This window comes from Notamacropus eugenii, chromosome 1 (assembly GCF_028372415.1).
Source record: "Notamacropus eugenii isolate mMacEug1 chromosome 1, mMacEug1.pri_v2, whole genome shotgun sequence".
In the NCBI taxonomy this organism is placed as follows: domain Eukaryota; kingdom Metazoa; phylum Chordata; class Mammalia; order Diprotodontia; family Macropodidae; genus Notamacropus; species Notamacropus eugenii.
In genome coordinates this window covers 602655184-602677201 of record NC_092872.1, presented here as the reverse complement: position 1 = coordinate 602677201, position 22018 = coordinate 602655184, and the positions used below count along the sequence as shown (strand labels likewise).

The 22018-nt window shown below is 38.6% G+C and overlaps 1 protein-coding gene across 7 annotated transcripts in view; it reads left to right on the top strand.

Moving 5' to 3' along the window:
• The window catches only part of NINL (ninein like), a 174726-nt gene that overhangs the window by 61725 nt on the left and 90983 nt on the right, over positions 1-22018 (top strand). For 5 of the 7 annotated variants that reach the window (XM_072634654.1, XM_072634650.1, XM_072634653.1 and 2 more), the window contains exons 4-9: positions 3642-3738; positions 7471-7584; positions 12641-12813; positions 14853-14919; positions 19239-19423; positions 21075-21227. In XM_072634654.1, coding sequence (XP_072490755.1) covers positions 3642-3738; positions 7471-7584; positions 12641-12813; positions 14853-14919; positions 19239-19423; positions 21075-21227 — 789 coding nt within the window. The remainder of the gene's footprint in view (positions 1-3641; positions 3739-7470; positions 7585-12640; positions 12814-14852; positions 14920-19238; positions 19424-21074; positions 21228-22018) is intronic. The other 2 variants (XM_072634652.1, XM_072634651.1) reach the window with 1 other exon arrangement.

Genomic DNA, 22018 nt, shown 5'->3' with positions numbered 1-22018 from the left:
GGTCAAAATGGTCTACTTGCAATGCTCTGAACGCATACTAAGGGTCTTTACTGACCCTTTCCCTTTCCCACCCCCAGCTAACATTTATGTAGTGCTTATTATGTACCAAGCACTAAGCTGAGAACTTCACTATTATTATCTCATTTAATCCTCACAAAAACTCTGAGAGGTAGGTGCTATTATATCCTCATTTTACAGGTGAGGAACCTGAGACAAACAGAACTGAAGTGATTTGCCCAGGGTTGCAGAGCTAATAAGTGCCAGAGACTGGATTTAAATTCAGGTCTTCCTAATTGCAGTTCTTGACTTTGAAACATCCTTACTAGTTCTATGACCATCGGCAAGATAAGCCTCTTTGAGGATTGGTTTCCTCATCTGCAATATTAGTGATAATAGCTGAGACCCCATACCCTCCTTTGATAATCCTTTTGGGGTCAAGAGAAGTTGAGGAAGGCATGCAGTACATTAGATTCTAAGTGGAACCTTTGTGTGAACTCATGGGAAACTATTGATATAGCTGAACAACATGAGTGGGCATGAATGGGCTGGGATCTGCATCTCTTCAAAGTAGGCCCAGCCTTACCTGAGGACTTTATCTCCACTTCCACCTCCATCTCCACCTCCACCAGCAGTCTTGTTGTGCTGGAAACACCTCCACTCCTAACAGCCTCCTCCAAAGAGTGAGTCCTCTTCCACTTGAGGAAGTACCCATGACATCCAAGCTGACTTCACACCTGGGACCCAGCACATAACTCTCCTACTTTTCTGTGTTGCCCCCAGGCAGCCTTCATATCTTGTTTAGCTCCCTTAGAATGTAAGCTCCTTAAGGCCAGATACTGTTTTTTTCTTGTATTTGTATTCCCCGGTGAAATCTGGAATATAGTAAACATTTAAGAATTGCTTTATGTATTTTTCCATTTGTTTTGTTGAAAAGAACTTCTAAATGAGGGAGATCATAAAAATCTACTTAATTATTTCACTATTATAATGCCTGACATTTATACAATGCTTTAAAAAATTTACAAAGTGCTTTGCGTTCTTTATTGTACTATGAGCAACTGGGAATTTACTTACTAACAGCTCTTCTCAGCACTATAGTGATTGAAGACAGTGCTGAAGGACTTATGATGAAAAAAGATGTCTGTTTCCAGAGAAAGAACTGATGGAGTCTGAATGCAGATTGAAACCTTTTTTAAGAACTTATTTATTTTTCTTATTTTTTTTCATTTTCTCTTCTTTTTTGGGGGGGAGGGGTCTTTGCAACATGGCTAATTGGAAATATGTTTTGTGTGACTGTATATGTATTATCAATACAAAATTGTTTGCCTTCTTAAGGAGGGACAGTGGAGAAAGAGAGAATTTGGAACTCAAACTTTTAAAAAACAAATGTAAAAAATTGTTTTTACATGTATTGGAAGTATATGTCCCACATTTTAATCTGGTTTGGTGCATCCACAATTCTCTGATCAGTAAGACTTAGCAATAGATTGGATAGGACCCCTGGGAATCTCATCAGGAAATTCACCATCCTGGGAGACTGAATCTGTCTTGGCACTCATAAATCATTGGCACTCTCATTACCCTCTACTCTTCTCTGTTTGGAGGCCTGGAGGATGTAGCAAAAGACTGCCCTCAAAGCTTCTATTGAAAGGGGCCCCATATCTCTTCATTTTGTCCCTGTTGTGTTCCTTTGGATTGGACTTCATCATGCCCCTGAAGTTAAGAGAGCGGCGATCGTCCCCTCTTTTCAGCTTCTTTCATTGGTTCTGGGGTTGATTACACTCTTTGGCTTTTAAAGTTCTTCATAGTATCTCTAATTTCTAGCTGAACAGGCTTATTTGCTTTTCAGTGAAATTGGCATTCCTTTTCTCAGCTTAATGTCTCTGTGTGGATTTTCCCCCATACCTGAGATATACCTTCTCATCGTTTCTGATGCCTAGAATCCCTAGCTTCCTTTAGATCCAGCTATTATAATATCACTACAGGAAGCCTTTGCTGATTTCCCTGATTAATAATGTGCTTTCTCTCTGCATGTCCCTTCCCCTCCCTCCTCAAATAAACTTGTATTTACATGTTTGTGAATATTTTGTATCCTCCCAATATAAGCTCCTTGAACACAGAGCCTATTTTTCATTTGTCTTTGAAGTCAGGAGACCTGGGTTTGAATCCTGCCACAAAGTTGTATAATGTTAGGCAGTCATTTTACCTCTTATACCCTGAAAAATCTGTGATTTATGTTAACTAAGGGGGCTTCCTAGGGTGGGACTGCTCTCAACCCATGCAGAACACAGCCTCTTTACAATTGGTAGGAAGTTACCTCAAGATTAAATACAATGTAAAGGTTAAAATTATAGGGGTTAAATCAAATGTAAAATTATCTGTAAGATAAGGATAGTAATACTTTCACTACTGCACAAAATTGTGGTGAAGAAAGCACTTTGCAAATCTTAACACTATATAAACATTTTATTACTGAATGAATGAAAAAACGTTTATTAAGCACTTGGGGGAGTGATTATCCAGGGAGTACTGTCAGTACTTTGGCTTAAAAAAGTTATAGGGAAAGTGAATAGCGCATTAAGAAAGTAGATTTGTGTTCCAGGCAGGATTAACGGTAGAGTTGATTTGATCATGTTTCATGGTGTCTAGAGGGCAGGGAAGGAGGAGGGGAGGTAGAGGTGGTAGGGGAAAATGTGTATGCAAAAGCATTAGGCGTGGGGGGCAAGACTGTTGGTGAAGATGCCATGAAGGAGGTCATTAGAAAAAGAGGGATTGAAGAGAAACATAGGTGGACCTTTCCTAAAATGGGGGGCTGGTAGAAGCAATCACCAATCAGGAGAATGAAACCTTGGGAGGAAGTTTCTCTCTGAGCTATTAAATGGTTAATAATTACATAATATATTATTATAGCCCTATAAAAATAAATATAAAAATATAAGAAGAATGGAAAGACAAATGAAGTGATATAAAGTGATAGCAGAACACATTGACTACTGTTATAGATATAGGAAAAGATACAGAACAGACATCTTTTGTTTACTCACTTGTTTGGTTCTATTTTATTAAATGCTCAGATTTATGTACTATCTTTTATTCTTTGTTTCGTATATTGATCTAATGATTCACATCTTACAGTTAATAGGTTTAAAATTTTACGATGTTTAAAAAAAGAATGAATACATCACAGTTCTGAGGAAAAATTCTGTAGTTCTACTCATGGGAGGTTTTGGTTGACCAGATACTGAGAAACTATTGAATTTGAAAACACATTCAAAAGGCAGAACTATCAGTCAGAAGACCTGAATTCTAATCTTGGCTCTGTTACTGACTGAGTGGGGAGGGGAAGTTTAGACTAGAAGATCTCTTGGGTTCCTTTTCAGGTCTAAAATCCTATGAGTTTAAAAATTTACTCAAATGATTAATCTGAAGAGAAAAGAGAAGGAAAAAAATTTGCCCCCGCATGTGTTGTTCGTGATGTAAAATGCCATGTCCTATATCTACCCTGTAATGCTCTGTGGGTTATTTTCAACAGATGCAAACTACAATAGGGAGGAAAAACATCAGATAATTAAGAGTATTCTATCCTGATGGTTTCTTTAAGGTGCTGAAAAGATTTTCTTCCATTCTTAAAATTTTCCCAGGTAAACTTTGAAGAATTTAAAGAAGGGTTTGTGGCTATTCTGTCATCGGATATCGATGTCAGCACCTCTGATGAAGATAGTAGCTACTTGGAATCAGGTGAGAATGTGCTCCAATTTGTATCTGGCTTGTTTTCATTCTGTGTTGTTGCCTTTTGAGGGCATGGTGTCTTAAAGAAAGAGCACGGCCGTGGGGTACAGGAAATCTTTGTTCTGTTTCCTTAGATATCCCTGACAAGTTGTGTTGTGTGACTGTAGGCAAGGCATAACTTCTGTATTTTTCAGTTTCTTTACCCACAAAATAGGAATACTTTCCCGATGTACCTCAAAGGATTGCTGTGAGGATTGAATGAAATAATGGATTTGGAATGACTATTCAACAGTTTACAATGGACTCACCACCGCAATACCAGAAGAGGGATGCTGGCTCTTTAGTTGACAATGTAGACATTTTAAGTCATTCAGTAGAACACTGTGAGGATTCTAGTCTTGGTAAGGGTCAGATAGGACCATTCTTAGGAGTTTCCCATGTTCAGATTAGAGTAATACTATATGTTTTAATATGCATTTGTGGTAGGGAGATGATCCAGCTTATAATATAACCAAATATGGGGTACACTGACCTACTTTATTACAGGAGTTGGCTGGAGTTTATTTGCTTCTGAGGTAAAATGGTATATAGTTATATGATATGATTTCTGAGGGGCAACATGGCAGAATGCCCTTAATAGAAATCCAAAAAATCAAAATGCTGACTTCTCTGTTGATAAATTGTGGCCTTGGCAAATTCTTAGCCTGTCTGTTTCAGGCTGCCCTGATTTTGAAAGAGACAATGATTCTTCACGCCCTGTATGTTCTAAATTACAGTGAGGTTCATTTTCCTTCTGCTGTTTCAGGCAGAAGACTTGAAAGAGTATGATTGCTTTCTCCAAGGGCTAACATCCAAAGGCTGAAAGATTTCCCTTGTTCTGCTTGGCTTCAGAGAAAACAACTGAGAATAATAGAAAGAAGATGCAAGGAGAAAGCTTAGATTTGATATAAGGAAAAATTTCATAACCATTTGAGATGTTCTCAAGTGCAGTGAGCTGCCTAGGGAATCAGTGAGTTTGCCATCATTAGGAATCTTCAAATAAAGGCTGGATAGCTCCTCATTATGGATCATAAAGGATAGACTAGTGGCTGTCTAGTCCAACCCATACCCCAAAAAAGAACGTTTATTACAGCATACCCAATAAGTGGTCATCCAACCTCTGCTTGAAGATGTCCAATGAGGAGACATCTTCTGCCTCTCAAAGAACTTTCTCCTTTCTTCAAACCTAATTTTACCCCTTTGTAACTTCTATCCATTGCTGTCCCTTGTGGAGTCAAACAGAACACGCCTTATCTTCAATCCAGATGAAAATCTTTTAGATATCTGAAAATTAGATATTGTGCCCCCCAAACCTTGTAGAGTTTTCTCAAGGATAAACTTCTGCAGTGCTTTCACAGAATCCTCAGATGACATGACCTTGAGGCCCTTCTCTGATTAGACTGTGAGCTCATTGAGACCAGGGTCTGTCTTTTGCCTCTTTTGGTATTCCCAGTGCAAAAGTGGGTGCTTAAGAAATGTTTTTCACTATCATTGACTATTAGCTTTTCCATCTCTGTTACCCCCTTTGGATTCTATAGCTCATCAGTTTTCTTCCTGAAGTGTGGTGCCAACAGTGGTCTAACCAGAGCAGAGTACAGAAGAATTCTAATCTTCTTAATCTTGGAATCTAAATAAAATTGTAAGGTAGATTCTTGTTCAAGTAGAGATTAGACTAAATGTTCTCTGAGGTCCCTTCCAGCCTTGAGAATCTCTGATTTTGAGAGGTTCCTACAATAGTAACCAATTTCAGACATTTGGAAACTGACCAGGTTGGTAATGTCAATCAGACAGAACCAGCCTCTAACCTGTGGGTGGCTGCAGCCAAACAGAGCAGGCTAGAGACAGGAGACTCAAGAATTAAACAGAAATTTAATTTCAGAGAGAAATGGTTTGCAAGCAAGGACTCTTGTGTTGAAGCCCCACCCCCAGTGGGAGGAACCTGAGGCAGTGCGAGGAGATCTTAATTCTTATACCTTTGACTGTGAGTTGTAACCCTGACAATGAGGGGTAACAGCATTAATGGGACAAGTGTGATTCATAGCAAGGCTTCATGACCAGAACTTGTCCGAGCTCAGAGAACACCTGGTGCTGGTCAAAGCAATGTAGTAATTAAATGAAACAATTCTGGGATTTTGCTGTGTCTGAGATCATCCAGAGGGTGAGTGCAAAGGATTGTTGTTACGCCAAGCTCAGGGCACAGCTTGCTTTCTGGACCTTAACTCTGGATAATAGAGTGTCTTCTAATATCTTGACAGTAAATAAGAGTTTAAATGAAATTACACTCAATGTCATTCCTTCGTTGTGTGGTTAATCCTTACTCTGCTTCACTCCCTTTATTGCAAATACTTGTCATGATCCAAGTTCTAGAATAATGTAATCTGTTAGAGAGACATCATGGACCTCTGGATCTGGTGTCCTTGATTTTAATCTTGGCCGTAACGCTGAATAGCTATGTGACTTGAAGTAAGTCATTTGATATCTTTGTGCCTTAATTCTTCAATCTGGGAACTATTTGTCATAATATACACAATATATACTGCCATCTGATAGGGATACTGAGAAGAATAATGAAAATCAATTTGTATTTCTTTCCCTAATATTCATGTGGTATGGGAAGGAAGATAGGAAGTTAGGTACATGATTTGTTAACAGGAAGTCTGGGAAAAGCAAATTCATTTCCTTACCAAGTGCTGCAGTGTGGCACCATCTTGGAGTAAGGAAGGCATGATCTAGAGTGATGAAAGAAGAATAAGGGAGTGCCCTGATATGGAAATTGCATCATAATCAGTTCCATTAAATAAACATTTTGAAACATATGCTACATGCAAAGTGCTGGGCTAGGTCCTGAGGGAGATATAGATATATAGATAGATAAGACACTGACCCTTCCCTCCTGGAGTTCACAGTCTAGAATGGAAGTGTAAAAGGTGCTGGGATCATGGAAAGAATTTTTGAAGGTAGCATTCCAGTTGGGTTTTGAGGGATAGCCAGGAGGTATGAAGGTTGGCAGCAAGATGGCTAGCAAGAAGATGACAAAGGAGGAAGTGATCCATTGCTTGCGCCTTCTAGTGAGTAGACCATCTAGATATTCATCAAGCAGGGCACAGAGGGGTGAGGTGAGGCAGGCCAGAAATTCCAGGGCTGAAAGGAACACAATGTGAGGTTCAGCCTATGAGTAAAGTGATATATGGCTGGATTCTGTGAGGCCAAAAGCTACACAGAGGTCAAGGACAACATGGATTGAGAACAGGTCATCACATATGGCAATTAAGAGATCACAGATATCTTTTGACAGAGCAGTTTCAGTCTAGTGTACGTGCCTCCCCAACCTGTTAGGTTCCTGATGGTAGAGACTGTTTTCAATTTTTTTATGTGTGTATCCTGAGAGCCCAGCATAGGACCTACTACATAGCAGGAGTTAATAAGTACTTATTGATTGATAGAATTTGTGGGGGCCAGAAGCCAGATTGCCAGGAGTTGAGAAATAAGTGAGTTAAGAAGTAGAGGAAGTAGAGGCAGACAGATTAGACTACTATTACTAGGAATTTAGCAATGAAAAGAAAAAGAGACATAGGATGGTAGTTTGATGGGGTGGTAGAATTTTCAAGGGATGGGAAGACCTAAACTTCAGAGGTATATTGCTATCACTATTATAATCTACCTTGTTCCTGAATTTTTTTTTTTTTTTTGTGGTTTGTCTAGATTTTCAAAATTATCCACAGTTAAGTGGCTCGAATGCAGAGCCTGATACTCCACCTCTCAAACCAGCTGAGGATGAATTTCCCTGCACTAGACTCTGTGTCCCCATTCACACAGGTATTCCTGCTGAACTCCTGCTTAATTCTAGGCCAGATTTGAAATTATTTCTACAAGTCAGGGTTAAAAATGAAAAACCAAAACTCAATGCATATATGTGGTAAAGATGTACCAGGCTTCCCTCTCCAGAGCTATAGTGTATTTTCTCCAAAGTTCCTTCTTTCTTTGACTTTTGACCCCGCTGCTCATCTCCTCTATGACTTCTTGGTCTTCCCATCTTCTGTACCTTGTCCTTGGTCTTTTACTTCCCTTACCCTTCACATCCTTTTAGCATGTTTTTTGTACTCCCAGCATCCACCCCTTCTAGCCCACTCCTTAAGAAACTGTCCTGCCTCCTCCCCACCCTCTCTGTACCTTTTCTGTTCTCTTATCTTTCATTCCCTTTACTTTCTGCCATTATTTTGTACCTCGATGAAGAGATAGAAAATTACTCTAAAGCTTAGAAAACTAAGGGGTGTGTATTGTATGGCAATAGTTTATTTAGTGTCTTAAATTTTCAAAGTATTTTATATAAATTATCTCAAAAGTATTTAACATAAATTATCTCATTTGATCCTCACAGCAACTTTGAGAGATAAGCACTATAGGTATTATTATTCCTGTTTTACAGTTAAAGAAACTGAGGCTTAAAAATATCTAGTAAGTGTCAGAGGAGGGAGTAGAGCCCAAGTCTAGCACTCTTTGTCAGGAAGATTATCCCTGCAGTTGAAGCAACGTTGCATATTATATTACACATGCGTTCATGTACACATGCACACACATATCCAAATGAAGGTAGTGTCACAGATGGAAAAGGATCAAATTTTGATTGATAGATAATAAGAAGTATATTTTTGGACATGACTAATGTAGGAACTTTTTTTGTTTAACTGCTTAGGTGATAAAGGAGTTAATTCATTTGTTCCTTCCCTTTCTCCCTTCTTTCTTCCCTCCCTCCCTCTCTCCTTCTCTCCCTCTCTCCTTCCTTTCTTCCTTCCTTCCTTCCTTCCTTCCCTCCCTCCCTCCTTCCCTTCCCTTCTTTCCTTCCTTGCTTCCTTCCTTCCTTCCTTCCTTCCTTCCTTCCTTCCTTCCTTCCTTCCTTCCTTCCTTCCTTCCTTCCTTCCTTCCTTCCTTCCTTCCTTCCTGGTAGAGGGAAGTGGGAGGGAGAAAAAGATGAATGTTTCATAACTGGAAAAAAAAGATCATTTTTTTCGAAAGGACCAGGTTCTGTTAGGAGACTGGAGCTCTAGTCTCGTCTTTGCTACTCACAATACTTACTTGCTGTGTGACCTTAGTCCTCTTTATCTCTCTGAGCCTTCATTTCCTAATATGTCAGATGAAGCATGCAGCTGTTATGGTCTCTATTGTTCTTTTCACATTTAAAATTCAGTTATGGTCTAACAATTGAGAATATGGTAAAATTACCTCCTCTACAGCTTGTTCTTTCTCTGTTCTCTTGTGTGGTCATGCACACTAAAGTGATGTATATTAACATTGATTTAGAGTTGAAAGGGACTTTAGAGATCACCTGATCTAACTCCTTCATTTTACAGATAACAAATTGAGACACAGAGAGATTAAATGTTTGGTCTTAAGTTCATGCAGCTATCAAGAAACAGAGAGAGGATTTTAACCTATATCTTCTCATTCTTAAGTCCAGCACTCTGTTATTACCCCAGCTGCCTCTCATTTTTCAAGAACATCTGGCCATGAAAGAGGGAGGTGATATTTTTCTGTACTATTCTGATGAGATCGAGTTTGAAATGCTATGAAAAATATGTGGGTTTTTCTGGGCGACTCATTATCATAAGAAGATAATTGACTGGCTGGAAAGTATGGGCAGGGCTAGAGAACAAACTAAATAGGAACAAGGAAATGAAATTAAGGGAAGAAAATTGAAACAAAAAAGCATAAAAAAACCTGGCTTGCCGTGTGATGTTTTAGATAATAGATTATTCTCCAGTTGCAGAAGTACTAATGCTTCAGACTTTAGAAATTCATTACTAGGGAACAAAATTGAATGTATTGCCAAAATTAGATTGCCCAACAAGTCAATTTCTCTAGTATATTTGGTGATTCATAAGGGCCTTGTGTAACACTGTCCTCAATTTTCTTTCCCATGGGCCTCCTACACCTTGCATCTGACTTCCTTTTAATTAAATTAAACTATAATTCGTCTTACTCATATAAGGAACTTCTACAACAAAATAAGCATAAAGAATTTCACCACATTTGAAAATAATCTGTTAGCTATCTTTTTTTTCCTGGCATCTAAAGTCAAATCCACTTATATCTTCCAAAAGGTTGATACCATTGGATAGCCTGACCATGTCATGGCCTTGCTCAAAAGGATTTGTTCCCCATTACTTGTAAGGTTAAAAAAAAACAAACCCAAAGTAAATGATTTGACTGAGGTCACACAGGTAATCCATAGCATTAGCTCAGTAATTAAGGCCTACAACCTGGCTGTAATCTACCATACCAGTCTTGTTTCCTATTACTCCTCTTAAATAACCCTATATTCCATCAACACTAGCCTAAGCTCTTCCCAACTCTCATCCCAACCTCCCTCATGTTTGGAAGCCACTCTCTCCACATCTCTACCTTTTGGAAATGTGTTTCTTTCTTACAAGAGCTTTTTCCTTCATGAAACACTGCCTAATTCCCCAAGTGAAAGTAATCTACACATCCTGCAATTTTATTAGAAGACTTTGGGTCTTCTTTGCCTCTTTTCATGGGAATGTGGCATAATAGAAGACCACCAGCTCTGGGGTCTGAGGTTCTGAGTTTGAGTCCTGGTTCCACTTCTTACATCTTGTAGTATCTAGTTTCCATATTTGTATAATGCTCCTGTCAGGTGTCATACTTATTTGTGTTCCTATCACGTTGTCCCTGTTAGATTCCTGGAGGACACTATTAGATTTTTAAAAAAAAAACAAAACATTTCCAGCACTTAGTGATCATAAGGATCTTGCCCATCTAATAGGGAAGTCTAGATAAGTATTTGACCAAATATGTTTAGATGTCCTACTAACCTAGTCTTCACCCTGCCCTGCCCCTCTTCCTCAAAGTGCCCCCCCCATTATTTCCTCATTTTTCTCAAATCCATAAAATTTGTCTTCTCTTATGTGGATAGATTTCCCTCTTTCCTATGTTTCTTCTCCATTCCATATCTTTGCTGCAGTTGGGTTGAAGTAAACTCTGGCCAAGGACAACAGGGTGACTCAGTGGATAGAGTGTTCGGCCTGGAATTAGGAAGATGTATCTTCCTGAGTTCAAATCTAACCTCAGAGTCTTACTAGCTGTGTGACCCTGGGCAAGTCACTTAACTCTGTTTATCTTAGTTCTTCATCTATAAAATGAGCTAGAGAAGGAAATGGCAAACCACTCCGCTATCTTTACCAAGAAAACTCAAAATAGCATCACAAAGAATTAGACCTGACTAAACAACAACAAATTCTGGCTCTGACAGTTTTAGGTGAAATCAATTAGGGTTAGGCACACAGGATTCTAGGCATCACCAGAAACCCCACAAAGCAAATCCTGAGCTCTTTTCTGACATGCTTGCTGCTAAATTTCAAAGGAACTTATTTAACCATTTGTTGGAACAAATTAGTGTGTTACTACTATTTTGGAGCCAATCCTGACCTATATTCCCTTGATCTCATAGCCTCGAAATTTAGCTTTAGGTCTTTCAATGAAATAGAGGATTTTCAAATTTTCTTGATGAAAAGACCAGAGCTGAAAAGAAAATTTGACTTTCAAACACAAGAATGAAGAGAACCATGAAAAGGTGAACAGCAAAGAGAAGTCCTAAGGGACTTACTAAAGCTGAACTGTTTACATTCCTACATGGAAAGACAATATTTGTAACTCTTGAAACATTTCAGTATCTGGGTACTGGGTGGGATTACACACACACACATGCACACACGCACACATACATAGAGACAGAGTGCACAGAGTGAATTGAAGAGGATGGGATCATATCTTAAAAAAAAAAATGAAATCAAGCAGTGAGAGAGAAATATATTGGGAGGAGAAAGGGAGAAATTGAATGGGGCAAATTATCTCTCATAAAAGAGGCTAGCAAAAGACTCATTAGTGGAGGGATAAAGAGGGGAGGTGAGAGAAAAACATGAGGTCTACTCTCATCACATTCCACTAAAGGAAAGAATAAAATGCACACTCATTTTGGTAGGAAAACCTATCTCACAATACAGGAAAGTGGGGGATAAGGGGACAAGCGGGGGGGGGATGATAGAAGGGAGGGCATGGGGAGGAGAGTGCAATTCGAGGTTGACACTCATGGGGAGGGATAGGATTAAAAGAGAATAGAAGTAATGGGGGACAGGATAGGATGGAGGGAAATATAGTTAGTCCTATACAACACAACTATTATGGAAGTCATTTGCAAAACTACACAGATTTGGCCTATATTGAATTGCTTGCTTTCCAAAGGGAAGGGGTGGAGAGGGAGGGAGGTAAAGAAGGTGGAACTCAAAGTGTTAGGATCAACTGTCGAGTAATGTTCTTGCCACTAGGAAATAAGAAATACAGGTAAAGGGGTATAGAAAGCTATCTGGCCCTACAGGACAAAAGAGAAGACGGAGACAAGGGCAGAGAGGGATGATAGAAGAGAGAGCAGATTGGTCATAGGGGCAATTAGAATGCTTGGTGTTTGGGGGGGAGGGGATAAAAGGGGAGAAAATTTGTAACCCAAAATTTTGTGAAAATGAATGTTAAAAGTTAAATAAATAAATTTAATTAAAAAAAAAAAGAAATTTAGCTTTAAAATGTAAAGTAAATGAATAATAAGCTGTTGGCAGGCTTCTAAAGTTATATGTCATTTTCTCTATTTGAGAATTAGAAGACTATTAAAATACATCAACAGAATGACACATTGATGGACTGACCACTGGAGATCAGCCAGTATGTCCTATTTTGAAGGTTTTTTGTTTTTATTTTGCTCCTTTCCTAAGAAGAGACTTTAACATTATCTGAGAATGTTTAGGCTCAGATGCTTTTTATTCCCTTTTAAAAAATATTTCTCAAGTTTCCTGATCTTTCTTCCTAGCTGAGCCAGCTGAAGTTCAGCCAAAGTATGTGAATGGAGCCAAGTGGTATGGTCGTCGGTCCCGACCTGAGGTGCAAAATCCTGAGAGTGAAAACAAGTTTTTGCAAGAACAGCAAATAAATGCCAATGTGAAAAGCCCACTGAGGTGCTCAACCTCTCTGGAGAGTGTTGAGGTAGGTTCCGTTAGGTAGTTCTTCCTTCTCCCTAGTTACTCTGTATTGGGCTAATCATGCCTCAGTGTTATCAGTGATGATGTCACAGCAGCCAGAGACCCCCCATTATAGCTGGGGATCAGGGAGACAGTGAAAGTTCTGCTGTGAATTGTCTGACTGCTCACTTCTTTTTAGGACTGGGTGAAAATCTCAACTTTCACTCCTTGTAGAATCACGACCCACATGAAGAAGTGGAGGTGGGAATCCCTGATGGTTACAGTTTCATAGCAAGTAATTTTAAAACAGGGGGCTGGACTCTCCATGCTTTGATCATCTAGAACACATGAGGACATGTACATGTACTTATGAATGAGCACCAGACATTTGTCACTGCCTTTGGCTTTTAACTGGCAAAGTGAGTAATTCATATCCTTCCAAATCCACCTGAATTGTTCTCATATGCTGATCCAGTTAAGGGCAGTGTGGTAGAGTGGAAAGAGTACTAGATTGGGTGTCAGAGGTCCTCAGTCTCTGTCCCTGAGGGAATTATCATAGAGCTATGAATATGCTGAAAAGATAAGTTGTATTTTATTAACTAGTGTTATTCCTATACCAGCAGTGGAATATAAGAAATGCCAAATTGTAGCAGATTAGCACTGACCTAGTCTATCATGCTGGCTTTGATGATGGAACTAGAGGTCATTTTAATTGGGGAAACTTGAGTAATTCCCTCCATGTCTTGACATCAGAAAGTTACAGAAGCACTAGGAATATTCTGTAATTTAGGCGAAGATAACTATGGGTATGGAACATTGTATGGTCAGATTCTGTTGTTGTGTGATCCCCTCATTTTTTAGATTAGAAAACTGAGGCCCATAGAAATTAAGTAACTTACTCAAAGGCACATAGTTTAGGAAGTGGCAAACACAGTTTGAACCTGGGTCCTCTGGTATTACACTGTATACTGCTTCTCTGTCAAAATTGGATGCTCTTTCCTTTGCATCACACTGCCTCCACATCTGCCCTTTCTAGTTGTCCTAATTGCATCCTCTTTCCACGAAGTGTTAATACCTGGGTTCACTCTTCTGTCTCCAAGGCCAGTATTTTACCAGGCCCTGTTGCTTTACACATGCTGTCTCTAACAGAGTTAAGTGCAACCATGAGCACTTAAGAGGGGCATAACTTCCAGTAATAGAAGCAGGGGGAAGCTAGTAAATATTTGACAATTGGCTCTCTTTGAGGAGGGGGATTGTGCACAACAAATTTTTAACATTTTTTCCATCACTTTCTTCAGTCTAGAAAATCAACAGAATAATAAATCAATCTCTGATTTGAGCATTTGCCAATTTCTGAGTACTATGTACTATGGGAAGTCTTGTTAAATATGAGGCACTAAGACAGGGATTCTTAACCTGGAGTCCATGAACTTCTCGTGGGTGGGTTCTTAAAAACATTTTGATCATTGTATTTCAGTTTGTTTGGTTTCTTTTGTAATCCCATGTATTTTATTTTGCACATTTAAAAAGCATTATTGTGAGAAGGGGTCTAAGACCTCACCAGATTGACAAAGGGTCCATGATTCATTGTTGTTCAGTTGTATTTGACTAGTTCCTTCCCCATTGTTGTTTATTTGTTTCAGGAACCCCATTTGGGGTTTTCTTGGCAAAGATACTGGAGAAATTTGCCATTTCCTTTTCATTTTACAGATGAGGAAACTGAGGCAAACAGGATTAAGTGACCTGCCCAGGGTCACACAGCTAGGAAGTGTGTGAGGCCAGATTTGAATTTGGGAAGATGAGTCTTTCTGACTCCAAGTCCAATGCCACCTCACTGCCCTCAGTTCAAGATACCAAAAATTTAAGAACTCCTGCTCTAAGAGCACCCTTAATAAATAGTAAAAGAAAAACTGGCAAAGATTTGAAGTTTTATTCTTGTTCTCTGAAACCACTTAATTGATTTGTTCAAGTCTGAATTCCTTGTATACCAGACTTTCCCCACAATTAAGCCACACTGCATTTTTCTCTAATTTATTCCCTTCACTTCTCTATTAATTTTTTCAGAGTCTCAAGTCAGATGAAGAAGCTGAAAGTGCTAAAGAACTCCAGAATGAGACTTTTGAAACACAAGGTAAGAATAAAGTTTGTTGCCTCATTTGTAATAAGCTGACCAATGATTGCTCTGAGAGTCCTAAGGCAGTGAGTGCTCCAATCAATGCTTCAAAACTATCCTACTAGCTACACCTTAGGATGGCATAGGAGTACAATAAGTACTTTTACTGGTTTGTTATTCAGTAGTTTTTTTCAGTCATGAGTGACTTTTCATGAGTCCATTTGGAATTTTCTTGGCAGAGATATTAGAGTAGTTTGATAGTAAACAGGGTAAGTGACTTGCCCATGGTCATAAGCTAATAAGTGACTGAGGCCAGATTTGAACTCAGGAAGATGAGTTTTCTTGACTCCAGGTCTGACTCTATCCACTATGCCACTTAGCTGCTCATTTGATTTACCCAAGGGGAAAATATTAGCAGGATTTGAATACATTTGCATGAAGAGTTCTCTAGATACACACTAGTCAACCAAGGGAATAGAGAACTTTAGAACATGGTTCTTGCCCTCAAGAAGCTTTTCATCTAGTTAGGGAGACAAGAGTAATATGCTTGAAATAATAGTAAAGAATACAAGCTAGTATATCATTAAATGTTAAATTATTTGAGACAGTATAATCCAGTTCAATAAACATTTATTAAGCAATCACTATCTGCACGCTAAACACAGTGTGAATTCAGTACAGAAAAATAATTGAAGAGGGGAGACTCCATAAAGGAGAGAGATATAGGTTGAGCTTTAAATGATGGGTAGGATTTAGATAGGGAGAAGACAAATAGGGAAACTTTTCTGATGGGAGGAACATGAGTGGAAGCATGGAAGGAGGAGTTATCATTGGCATGTTGATAACAAGTAAACAGACTAGTTTAAAGTGGAAGGGAGAGTGTTAGAACATAGAGAAAAATAAGGTTGGATACATAGCATGGATTATTTATGGAGACTTTGAAAGACAGGCAGAAATAATTAAGAAGTAGAATTTTTGCTGAAGTAGTAAAAAAAAAAAATAGAAAGCCATTGAAACTTTTTGAATATAGGAGGGACCCCAGGAAAGTGGTTTTGGAGGAGGATTAGTTTATGGGGCATATGTAGGATGTATTGGAGAAGGGAAAGCCGGTACAATTCAGTCTGCTGAAATCTTTTGACTTTAAAGAATTAATATTATGGTACAGAAGATTTTTCTAAATTATAGTGGCCATACTACATCTAAAGGGAGATGGATTAAGCTGAATGCTCTGAGGACACGGCCAGTGAAACAAAAACTGATTATAAAACCACTGAAGATATCCACAATCACCTTTAGGTGACTGGCTGCAGAATCTGATTCCAAAGGGATATTCTAAAGCTATGATGCAAGTACCTGTGGTCATCAACTTAAAGGGTCTTAAGACTCCTGAACCTTTGAAGAGGGATCTGTAGATCCCAGAACATTAGTACTGAAAGGGAGTTTAGAGATAATGTATTCCACATCTCCTCTCTTACCTCCCTCCCTCGGTTTCATAGTTGAGGAAATCTGAGGCCAAAATTAGGGGCAGTGACTTAACTAAGGTCACTGTAAGGCCAAGCCAGGTGAGATTTTTTTGTTGTTTTCTTTTTGGAGTTTGGTTTCCTAGGCACAGGCTAAATTGAAAACATCTGAAGGGTGATTCACAGCTGTGCTGAGTCACATGGATTGTGATGCCTGCTGACTGAACCTATGGGTTTGCTTATGAGAAAGACCTCTTGATTCCCCAGATGGGACTCTGAATAGCTGTTTGTTAAGAGCCCCCTGACTACTCAGAGGTTTATGCTCTCCCTTCTGGTGGTGTATGTAGGTGGTTGTATTACTTTATTCAGACAATAAGAACCTTGTCTGTTGAATCTTTGTACTAATTTCTCTGCTTGTATTTTCTCCATGTTCATGGTGTTAACCTTTCCCCTGAATTACTGAATAACTATACATATATATGCATATGTTTAATTAAAGAAGGATTGTTAACCCCTTTGAAGCTGTCTTTCCTTGATAAAGCAGATCAAAGAACCTGTGCTAGCAGGTCATCCTGGGTGTGCTAGGGTGCTTGCTAATACAGTCACAAAGCTAATAGACATGATTCAAGTCCAATGTCATTTTTTTGTTTGTTTTACTACTACAGGTTTTCTGAGCCAGTTTTTCATGGATCTCTATAACAAATACCAGTCCCTAATGTTGGATTTGTAACTTGAAGCAGCCTCACTCTGCCCTATCAAATGCAGGTCATCAAGAACTAATAAGTATCAGGGCTGGATGTTTAGCTTCTCTCCATGTTCATGGACACCTTGGGGTTACCTCCCGACAGTAGTCCTGTAGAGTTTAAAAAGGAGATGTCTGGTCAATGAGCACAGGCAACTAACTGACTCTGAACTTGAATTGTCTCTGAAATTAAAAATTAGCTGCCATTAGCATACTCTTTTTGTGTTCCTGTAAAAGTCAGATTCCTTTGAGTAAGAAAAAAACTCAGTTCAACCCAATCCACATTTATTAGAAAGTCTTAACTATGTGCTTGGGCACCATTAAGTGCTGGCGATGTAGTTAATAAAAAGAAAGTCAGTGTCTACCCTCAAAAGTGCTTCAATCAAATGGGAGAAGATAACACACAAGAGGAGGTTGGAAAGGAGAGGAAGGCAGAGAAGCAGATGCAAAGTGGAGTGAATCAAAAAGTGCAGTCTCTGCCCTCTATCAAGGAGGGCATTGGGAGAGGTTTGGTCCTCCACCCACTAGTCCTCCAGGACCAAGGACAGAGGGGGATGAGGGAGGGTGGTGTCAGCCAAGGCTTCAGTTAGCAGCCTGGTGATGAGCCTAACCAGGGACAGGCATCTTGTTCTGTGGAGTGGAAACCTGGCAGGGTAGCACATGCTGAGTGAAGTGAGAAAAAAGAAAAGGGAGACCTATTCCACTTATAATATTTCATTTGGATAGACTTTTACACTTCAGCCAAGCATGGTAGAAAAAGACCATTGTGTGAGAGGAATTCAGTCACAAAACTGCCTACACACTTAAGAGAAACCCAGCCCCAAAACATTTAGGTGACCTTTACCTGAGGAACAGGTTTAGATTTGTTTTAAACTAGTTCCTTTACAGACTTGTAAGGGAACCTTTATCTCATAGCTTAGAGCTGATAGCAAGCATACTAACATAATAATGCTCAGATGAAACTACAGAAGGATTAGATGTTTCTTTAAATAAATCCCTAAATCCTCAGTGCTTTGAAAATTAAAATTTAGACCTGGAAAAGTCCTCAGAGATCACTTAGATCAATTTGTACCCTTTCTTTTTGTTTTTTTTAATCTACAAGCTTCAGCGTCTCTTGTGTGTTGTGCATATACAAATAGATATAATTTTCTTAGTATGACCCAATCTATCCAAATAACCCAGACCATGCAGTGCCTTCACAGGACACATTCAGATCACTCAGACAGAAGTTGTGCTTGGAATCTAATGGTTTGGCATGCTGCCTCTGTTCTTGCTTCACTCAGCAGGCCTAACCTGAGCTCACATGACTGGTGTTCTCAGTAGTGGTTGTATGTGGAAACAAGTTGTAAGATGCACAGGTTTCCTAATACATCTGCAATCTTTGTGTTCTCCTAAGTATCCTGTGAATAAATTGAGCTCCCAGACACCGGCGGGTAAAATCAGGAAAAAAGACATTTTAACAAAAACTTATCTATTTTTAATATATAATTTTTTTGTATGTTTGTAATGGCCTTACCCTAGGTATGGGATTTTTTTAGACTTTGTTGATTTATTTTTTATGTTACTGTCATTTCCCAATAATCTCTCACTAATATAAACTTACCTATATTATAACAATAAAGTATAATAAGACAAAATATATAAAAACATTGGCCATAGTTTGATAGCAGATGCTCCAACAGTCCACCACCTTTCTATTGAGAAGAGGGAAATATGTTTCATCATCAGTCTGCTGGAATCAGAGTTGGTCACCTTGTATTGATCTGAGTTCTCTCATCTTTTTTTTTTTTTTAGTATTATTTTTCTTTACGTTACTGTGGTTATGTTAAACTATCCTTTTGATTCTGCCTCCACATTCATGCAAGTTTTTCCAAGTTTCTGTGAACTTTTCATATTCATATTCATCTCGTACATTGTGATAATATTCCATAACATTCATATGCTGTAATTGTTCTACCATTCTCCAGTTAATGGGAACTCATTTTGTTTCTAACTGCTGTCTCCAAAAAAGAGTTGCTCTGAATATTTTGATAATTCTATAGCTCTCAGTCAGAAAGTTTGTGAAAAAGTTTTCCTCACACTTTAAAATTTCTCACATATTTGCCTGAATGGTTTTGTTTCTCTTTGATTTGCAGGCCAAACCTGGAATCCTGAGATATTTGGGAAGTCCCCCAAATCCCCTAATGCTTGCTTAGATGTAACTGAGAACCAGGTCCGGGGAATTTGGGAAGGACTTGGAGTTGGGAGCAGCGGTTATCTAGATGAGGAAGAACTGGCAACAGTTTGTAAGAACATTGGACTGCAAGAACTTGAAAAAGAGGTAAGAGCCTGAAATTGACTTCATGCTGTAATTTACAAACACATGGCTGGTTCTTGAAGGATTCAAGTTGTTATGTCTTACAGCTCAGAGCGAGGTCCCAAGTGCGGAGGCCGCATGAACCTTGTTTGACTAAAGGAAGGATATATAGGAAACATGGCTTGGGGATATAATGAGCTCTGATAAACAATACAATTAATGTTATGTGCTTGGAGGTAAAAAGTATTATTAAGAAGCCCTGTTGCACAGATATTTATTAACTTCAGATTATAGAATCATAGATTTATAGCTGGGAGGGACATTATCAATCATCTAGTCAGATGTCCTTGTGGCACAGTAGAGTACTGGACCTGGAGTCAAGAAGAGTCATCTTCCTGAATTCAAATCTGGCCTCAGACACTTCCTAGTTGTGTAACCCTGGGCAAGTTAACTTTGCCCTGTTTGCCCCAGTTTTCTCATCTGTAAAATGAGCTGGAAAAGCACTCCAGTATCCTTGCCAAGAAAATCCTATATGGGGTCACAAAGAATAGGACGTGACAGAAAAGTGACTAAACAACAAAGCCCCTTATTTTTACAGATGGCTCAACCAAGGTATTAAATCAGCATTACACAAGCAGTGTGTTGGCAGAGTTGGCATTCAAATTAAGGTCCTTTGACTCTAAACATGGTATTCTTTCCACTGCACTACAATGTAGAGAGTTTTTTTTTTTAAGTTTCTCATTTTTAGTATGCGATGGGGATGGAATACTATGGGGGTATAAGAAATGATGAGCTGGTTTATTTTAGAAAAATGTGGAAAGACTTGCATGAAATAATAAAGAGTGAAATGAGCAGAGCCAAGAGAACGTTGTACATAGAACAGCAATACTGTTCTAAGAATAACTTTGAACAACTAAGTCATTTTGAATATTGTTATATATATCTATATAATTTTATGTATTATATAGCTATAGATAATATTTTATATTATAAATACCCAGCGACTACAAAAGACCTATGAAGGAAGATGCTACCCATATTCAGAGAAAGAACTGATAAATAGAAATATGTATAGTATGGCTTTACATATTATACACATATTTGTTTCTTATGGTAGCCTTTTCTAGGGCAGAGGAGGAAGGGAGAAAGAAAAGTGCACAGTACAGAACAAAAGAAAGCTTAGAAGGAAGCACAGAAAAGTAGGGTTACTTGGAAAATGATGCATGGTATTTATTACATAGTTTTTTAAAGAAGAAAATAGTGTGAAATGGAAACTTATGGTTTTATACTGAATCCTCTTTTAATGTACAATATACATGGAAATGTTCTTTTTTTGGTCTTTTTGTATTTAAGCTCAAAATGAATAAATTTTTTTAAATTACTTTCGAGAAGTTTTCTAAGTAAAAAGGAAGCTAGGAGCCAACCTTTCAGTTAATAGTAGAACATGTTAACTGATTGTGCCACAAAAATTGCCTGTTAATAAGGCATTTCTAAAAGTTTTATGTAATAGTAAAAACTCAGCAGGCCTCCTTTCGGTCTGTGGAAATACTTCCCAGTGTCACTACCTGGGTTAGTGGAGTGGGGAGAAAAGACATCCTGGACTTCTTAAAACAAATATGGCTGTAATACACAGAGATCATGTTCCTAATTCTGAGTTTCAATGTCTTTTCTATAGGAACTTGAGGATTTGTTTAACAAACTGGACCAAGATGGTGATGGCAGAGTTAGTTTTAAAGAATTCCAACTTGGGGTGTTCAGTCACGGACCTTGTTCAGTCCCTGCATCTTCCACTCCTATCAAACCCAACAACCACCGGCCACATCACCAGGTAAATATTACTGGCTAAACTAAAGGCTTAAATGACAAAAAGCAAAGCTCAAATAAGGACTCCAGTCTTTAGGTGACTGAAATTCCCTGGTCATTAATAATAGCATGCACATCACCAAGCCCTGTTCGTGAGGAATCTGGGAGGCAGGTTGATGGCGTAAGGATTGCCCTGAAATGCAGTTTTACATTTTCAATAAAATCTTTAAGCAGAAAAGAGAAGATGGCCATGAAGAACTGAGATAGTAGAATGATAAATCTAAAACTGAAGGGGAACTTCATAAACATCTAGTCCAACTCCCTTATTTTACAGATAAAGGAACTGAAGCCCACTTGTGACTTGCCTAAGGTCATACCAGTTGAACCCTGGTCTTTTGAATCTAGAACTCTATACATCAGTGTTGTCAGACTCAAACAGAGAGGGATCTCTGTGCCAGGATATTGACTTAGAAAACCACAAATTAATATGAACTATGATTGTATTGTATTTTTATCTATTTTGTTAAATATTTCCCAGTTACATTTTAATATGGTTCAGCCGGTTGAGAATTCAACACCTCTCTTCTACACTGTATGTGTACTATGTTTACCTTTCTAGAAGAGAGCTTAAGTAAATGTTTATTGATTGATTATTAATTGAGAGTCCTAAATCTGGACTATTTTTTTAGTAACCTAGGACTATTATAATTTCAAAGCTGAAAGGGACCCCTTAGATCATCTAATGTAGGATTTCTTAAATTTTTTGTGTGTTATGGTCCCCTTTGGCAGTCTGGTAAAACCTGTGGATCTCTACTT